This window comes from Nansenia antarctica, assembly GCF_963989245.1.
Source record: "Nansenia antarctica genome assembly, chromosome: 9".
NCBI classification, from domain to species: domain Eukaryota; kingdom Metazoa; phylum Chordata; class Actinopteri; order Argentiniformes; family Microstomatidae; genus Nansenia; species Nansenia antarctica.
The window spans coordinates 15,744,772-15,752,271 of record NC_137679.1 but is presented as its reverse complement, the minus strand read 5'-3'; the positions used below and the strand labels follow the sequence as shown (position 1 = coordinate 15,752,271).

The 7,500-nt window shown below is 48.7% G+C and overlaps 1 protein-coding gene across 1 annotated transcript in view; it reads left to right on the top strand.

The window, feature by feature from the left end:
* The window catches only part of LOC308165390 (FERM domain-containing protein 4A-like), a gene marked incomplete at both ends in the record, with an annotated part of 48,102 nt that overhangs the window by 21,862 nt on the left and 18,740 nt on the right, over window positions 1–7,500 (top strand). The window contains 3 exon segments of the mRNA XM_080539546.1: window positions 480–545; window positions 5,917–6,011; window positions 7,210–7,302. Of these exon segments, the coding sequence (XP_080395672.1) occupies window positions 480–545; window positions 5,917–6,011; window positions 7,210–7,302 (254 nt within the window).

The window sequence follows — 7,500 nt, the reverse complement described above, 5'->3', positions numbered from 1 at the left end:
TCCTTCTCAGGCAGGAATGTTAGCTATGTCCACCAAGAGGACAGGGAACAAGCTTCCATTGGTCCAGAGTGTCTGGCGCTGTGGTAATCTTGTTAAGGCTGAGACGGGGGGGGGGGGGGGGGTTTAACAGGCTAACCGCCGCTCTGTAGAACACACTCGTTCGTGCGCTTCCATGTACCACAGTTACACGGATGTGAGAGTGTGTGTGTGATTCGATCAGGCCACCCGTGTGAAAGAACATCTTCAATGTTCATGTCGGAATCAAAGACCGTGACCCTGGCGCTGAAGTGAGGCCAATGGAATGAACCCTGGGAGGAGATGTGAACTTGGCAGCTTTGATTTCCCCCCTTTTTGTCCTTTACTACTGCTGATCAGTGCAATATCGCTAATCTCTGTTTCTCTCTCTCTCTCTCCCTCTCTCTCTCTCTCTCTCTCTCTCTCTCCCCCTCTCCCTCTCTCTCTCTCTCTCTCTCTCTCAGATGACGGAGGGGAGGCGATGTCAGGTCCATCTTTTGGACGACAGGAAGCTGGAACTCCTTGTGCAGGTGAGTGTGCAGGCATACACACACACACACGTGCACACACACGTGCACACACACACACACACACACATTCATCCACACTTAAGAAGGGGGGTAAGAGGAAGGAGACTGCAGTATGAATAGATAGTGGATGTGTGTAAGCTCCTCTCCTCAGGGCTTCAATTACTGCTGACAGTGGGGGAGGGATGACACTGCTCTGTCTTTCTACTCACCTGATCCCTCCTTAAACAAACACACACACACACACACACACACACACTCCCACACACACACACACTCACTCACTCACTCCCTCCCTCCCACACTGGTTAGGAGTGCAGTCAGGCACACTTGATATCTTAAACAGTAACCCTAGACCCGCCCCCGCCCCCATCCCGTAAACTCACTCCTCAACCCTCAACCCTCCTCCTGCCCTCCCAGAGTCTATAATGAGGACTAGATGCAGACGAACAGCTATCCCTCCTTCACCTCCCTCCCTCCCTCCCTCCCTCACCTCTCCACTTCCCCACAAACTGCCTCTTTAACGATTGAAGCTCTGTACTCTCTCTCGTCAAAAATAATGCTGTCACCCACCTCCCAGTAACACTCCAGAGCCTGTCTCTCCTCCCTCAGTAATGACCTCAGACAGCATCCATCCTTACCCGCCTCACCCCCTCACCTGCCTATCAGAGTGGCCATGCAGGCAGAGGCAGTCTGCTCTGTTTATCTCTCAACCTGGCTTCTGCTGCAGAGCATACATACATTATCCCATCCTCTCTCTCTCTCTCTCTCTCTCTCTCTTTCTCTCTCTCTCTCTGTCTCACTCCATCACCTTCAGGGCCCCTGGTGTGAGGGTAGTAGCAGATAGCTGCGCAGTGTGTTTGTGTGTGTGTGTGTGTGTGTGTGTGCTCTTTCTCTTTTTCTCTCTCTAGTTTTCTCTCTCTCTCTCATTTCTCTCATTTTCTCTCTCTCTCTCTCTGTCCCTCTCTTTCTGTCTCTCTCTCTCTCGTTCTCTCTCCCTTCACTTTGACTCTAGAAGACATCCGCACACACCCACCTTGATCTGTCCTTCTTCTGACTTGGCTTGACATTCCCTTCAACCCCCCTCTCATCCTTTTCCTCCCACCCTCCGCTCCCTCCATCTCACCAGTAGAAAAAAGAGGAAAGAATAGTTATTCTTTAAGAGGAAGGAATAAAAAAACTGAGAGAGGAGGACTCAATGATATGTTTGGATGGAGAGAAGGAGATAATAGGGAGGGGGAAAGTAGAGGAAAGTTCTGGATGGATAGACGGAGAGAACAGAGAGAGTAGAGAGTAGATGATAGGTTTGGACGGAGAGAAGGAGATAATAGGGAGTGGAGAGAAGCGGAGAGTTCTGCAGGCTGTCTGATTTGATTGCTCTGGTAAGGCTTGATCCTCTCTCTCAAATAGTGCCTTCATTTTTGGATGGATTTCTCTCCGTCTCTCTCTCTCTCTCTCTCTACCTTCTTCCACGCTCCCTCGCTCTCTCTATCCTCTTCCCTCTTACTTTTTCAACTCTCACTCTCGCTTCCTCGCTCTGTCGATCCTCTTCTCTCTCTCTCTCTCTCTCTCTCTCTCCATCTAAGCCTCACTTTGCACCGAAGCTCGCTCACATCGGCTCTTCATCTCCTCCTCCGCTCATCCCCCTCTCCATACATCCCGTCATCCCGTCATCCCCTCATCCCTTCATCCCTTCAGAGGGAAAAGAGGAGATGAGACACTGTGGAAGATACACTAAGAGGCATGAAGGGAGAGGAGAGTGGAGGAGAGCAGTGAACAATGTGGACAGGAGGGATGGAGGGATGGAGGGAGAGAGACAGCCGTTTTAGAAAAAGAGAAGCCATCGTTCCCGGACTGTGTCTGAACTTTTCCCGCATGTTGCTAATGCTGTCCATGCTGCCTCTGGCTGTCGTTAGCGGTTGATTGAAGCACCTATTCACAGATCTGAGGTCAGTCGCTGGGTTTGTGATGGCCCTCTATAGGATCTGCTGATGCTGTTTTTTATTGGGTGGAAACGGTTGTTGGGTGTGCTGCTTTATAGAGGTCCTGAAAAGAGAGGAGGAGAGAGCGAGAGAGGATGAGAGGGGGAGAGAGAGGGAGGAAGAGAGGATGTTATTAACAGACCATTTTCACCGTGCTCGTAATTCTTTCAGCACATGAGGATTTTTTTCCTCCCCCTCTCTCTCTCTCTCTCTCTCTTGCTCCACTTTTCTCTGTGTGTGTGTGTGTGTGTGTGTGTGTGTGTGTGTGAGTGCATTTGTGTGTGTGTGTGTCTCTCTCTCTCTCTCTGAGGGCGGATGTTCGGTAGGCCATGGAAGGGTTAGTGGGACCGTTGAGAATTCCAAAGTTATTCCAAGTTTTCCTGTGTGCTGGGGACTGAAGCAGGCCACCCCTTTTTTGGAAAGGATGACTTGTACCAAATGACCCTATGGAGAGACTACACACTCTGGTCCAGTCAACCATAACCTCACCCTCAGGCCAACCGGCCAATCACTGACAGAGAGACACACCTTCATCACCTCTCAGTCATTAACCCTCCTGACTCTGTGTGTGTGTGTGTGTGTGTGTGTGTGTGTGTGTGTGTGTGTGTGTGTGTGTATGTGTGTATGTGTGTGTGTCTTTTGGTTTATTTGTGGAGAAATGTCTCAGAGGACAGACAGTCACACACACACACACACACACACTGGAGAGGAGAACTTATAGATAGCCTACAGTACAGTCTATAGGACTATAGGACATTATGTAACCTCCTCTTATAAACTTCCTCTCTGACCCCCCCCCTCCCTCCCAGGCTCCCAGGGCTGAGGCTGGGACTAGGGCGTTTCAGTGGCCTGTGCTGTCTTGACATTGACTACTTTTAGAAGTTAGAATAGACTTGTTTGAACCCGTGGCTATTGGCTAGAGGATCTTTGTTCAGTAGGTTGATTTGAGGTCGTCATGTGTCACCACTCTGAAGGAAGCCGATACGGGTGGAGGTGGAAGCAATACTGTTGGAGCCTCCTGAAGCCCAGGGGGCTAGGGTGAGCATCACCTCCCGACTGAGAACATCAAACTGTATCTCCGGTCCTCTTCTGCTCTGCAGACAGCAGAAATGGCTGGAAGTCAGGTGGAGTGGCTTGGAGTTGACCTCTTTTTTTCCCTCTTTTTTTCTTCTTTCTTTTGAGTGGGGCATTCCCACTCTTATTATTATTTGTTTCTTTATTAGATGGAGACAGTGGAGAGAGAGAGAGACAGGCCGGGTTCCCACAGGCCCTTGAAATCCTTGAAAGTTTGTGAATTTGAGAAAAAGAAATCAAGGTCTTAAAAGTTTTTGAAAATAGACATGGGTCATTGAAAGTGCTTGAATGCCCCTCTCTCTCTCTCCCTCTCTCTAAAAATATATTTAAAAATGTTTTACTTAGCTTGTCAACTAGTTCTGTCTCAAACTATGCCGTGTTGGGTCCTTGATTGATTTGAGGGAATTGAGTCTTGAAAGTCCTTGAAAGGTGCTTGAATTTGATGTTTCAGAAGGTGTGGGAACCCTGGAGATATCTCTGTGGACCTGTTCTCTTCCCATCGTCACATCCTACCCCTGTCTCTGTAATTTAGCCTGAGTTTGATGACCTGTTTTGACTGAGGAGTCAAGTGAACCGTCTCTTAACGGTGATGCTTGTTTGATCCAGGAGGTTTACATGGGCGGTGGCGCTGTCTTAATAGGTGTATTTCCGCAGGTGTGATGACACACCCAGTACACAGACGAGTGGTTACTGTATCTGTCCGTCAGCCCAGATCTCCACTGATTGGCTATGTAAGTGTATATTTAGGAGGACTTTAGTCTTCTCTAATAGGCTAATGGTTGTTGCTCCTAGACTGTCATACATGGTCGTTAGAAAACACCAAGGGTTCAGGCAGGAGACGGAACTAAAACAGTCATTATAGCAATTACACACTGAACACATACTACATACTGTGGGGGGGACAGAGAGAGAGAGAGAGGGGGGGAGGGAGGGAGGGACAGACAGACAGACAGTCAAAGAGCCAGCCAGACAGACAGACCGACCGACCGACAGATGCACACTAACAACACTGCAGTATGATGCTAAATACAGAGCATCCGCTGTTATGATAGGGTTGACATGTAGTACTTATGTAGGCTTGTATTCATCGCCAAGGTTATAATCATCTTCAGTAGCCTCTCTCTCTCCAGAGTCTTTGTGTGTAGCTGTGTACCAGTGTAGGCGAAGCTCTCATTGGATCTAGGTCAGTGGAGATGAAATTGTGTGTGTGTGCCTGGCCGAATGACATCACCGCGTTGACTTAATATAGCTCCCAGTAGTTTTCGTCCATTGTAGCTGTGCAGGGAGTAGATAGTTAATGGCCATGAGGGGGTTGATGCTGTGCGGTTCAGAACGCAGTCCTTTATCAAGGTTGTGTGTGAGTGTGTGTGTGTGTCTCTGTGTGTGTGTGTGTGTGTGTGTGTGTGTCTCTGTGTGTGTGTGTGTGTGTGTGTGTGTGTGTGTGTGTGTGTGTGCGTGCGTGTTTGTGTGAGTGAGTGTGTGAGTGTGTGTGCGTGCGTGCGTGCGTGTGTGTGTGTGTGTGTGTGTCTGTGTGTGTGTCTGTGTGTGTGCATGCGTGTTTGTGTGTGTGCGTGTGTGTGTGTGTGTGTGTCTGTGTGTGTGTCTGTGTGTGTGTGTGTCTGTGTAGGAGACACACCCATGGTTAACCATAGGGTGGGGTGCTCTCTCAGAATGTCACAACCAGCAACACATGGCACCAGTGTGTGTTTGTGTACATCTCTCTCTCTCTGTCTGTCTCTCTCTCTCTCTCTCTCTGTCTGTCTCTCTCTCTCTCTCTCTCTCTCTCTCTCTCTCTCTCTCTCTCTCTCTCTCTCAGGCACATCTGCACCGTCAGCAGGACACCACACACACACACACGCACACGCACACATAAAGCAGAGCAGTGTCAGTCAAAGCGCTGAGTCACTGCGATAAATCAATAACCATTCTAATACACACCCACGCTCTGCCCATCACTGCGCTGATACGATTACCACACACTCCAGAACCCTTCCAGTTCACATAAGAACGTCCTGTTATAGACCATCCATCACTGTGCACAGAACCTTAGACTGTACTCACATTTTGCATTGTATTCTTCTGTTCTGTCTTCTGTATCTTACTGCCCTCCACTCACACACACACACACGCACGCACACACGCACGCGCGCACACACACACACACAGACACAGACACAGACACAGACACACGCACACACAGACACACACACAGACACACACACACACACACACACACACACACACACGCACGCACGCACGCACCCACACACACATACACACACACACACATCTAACCTTATGTGTCTCTGTCCCTGTAGCCTAAGCTGATGGCCAAGGACCTACTGGATCTGGTGTCCTCTCACTTTAACCTGAAGGAGAAGGAATACTTTGGAATCTCCTACACTGACGAAACGTAAGTGACCTCGACTCCAGAATGTCCTGGACCCAACACAGTGTTCAACGGTCAAACTCGGCACGATCCATCCATTTCAACCTTCACGAGTTGAGATGTGTTTGCGCTGGGCTTGAACAAAAGCCTTGTAGACACAGTACTGGCGCTCTGCAGGGCCTACAGTTGTCCAGTTGTTGTTTTTATGTAAAACTGTGAGATTGGATTGATTTCACAAACAAAAGAAAGGTCAACAAAGACTTCTATTTTGCTTCGAAGGATTACACAGATGAGTGTTATACAACGTGGTTTCCAATGGGGATCTCCCTGGACAATCGAACACACAAGTTCCCTCCTTGAGAGACACTCGACATTAGGCTTCTGCTTGGGTTTGACTTCCATAACAGCCAATGTCTTCTTCTTCCTGTTTTTTTTTGTTGTTTTTTTACCTCTCTCTGTATTCCCTTTTTGTTTAACACACTCTAGTTTACCCAATGTTGTTTGGCATTTTTAAAATATCAAACAGCCAGGTTACATGTAGATACATACATATACAAAGAGACAGACACACGCACGCGCACACACACACACACACACACACACACACACACACACACACGCACACACACACACACGCACGCACACACACACACACACACACACACACACACACACACACACACAAAGGGCCTTTGCTCTGTATCTCTCTCTGGGCTTCTTCAGTGATGTGTCGATTTGTCTTCAGGCTCAGACTGCTGAACTCTGACCACTCAGAGGGAGAGAAGGAGAGGGAGAAAGAGAGGGAGAGGGAGAAAGAGAGGGAGAGGGAGAAAAAAAACAAGAGACCAGGCAGGGTTACCACGGTGACAAGCTGCCTCTGCAGTTTTCCTGCCTGTCAGAGAGAGAGAGAGAGAGAGAGAGAGAGAGAGAGAGAGAGAGAGAGAATGACAGAGAGAGAGAGAGAGAGAGAGAGAAAAGAGGATTGGGGGATGGAGATGGCAGGGTGTATGGGAAGCAGAGAGGTGGAATGAGAGGAAGAAGCAGAAGTCGAAGAAGTAAAAAGGTGGTAGAAAAATATATAAAACAATAATAAAAAAACTACTATCAGTGTCAATGTGGACTGTTGTCTATTTTTGCCGTCTCGTATTCTGACTGCTCATTGGTGAAGGCGGTAGTATGCTGACTCTTCATTGGTTGTGTGTGTTGTGTTCTGGGTCCACAGGGGCCATTTTAGCTGGCTGCAGTTGGACCGGAGAGTTCTGGAACACGAGTTCCCCAAGAAGTCTGGACCCATAGTCCTCTACTTCTGTGTCAGGTAGGTGACACACACACACATGCACACACCTGCATCTGCACACACACACGCACACACAACCACGCACGCACACACTCACACACGCACACACTCACACACACACTCACACACACACACACACAAACACGCACACACTCACACACTAGCTTGACTGACGACAACAGGCACTCAATTCAGTGTGATTATAGCCACTTACAC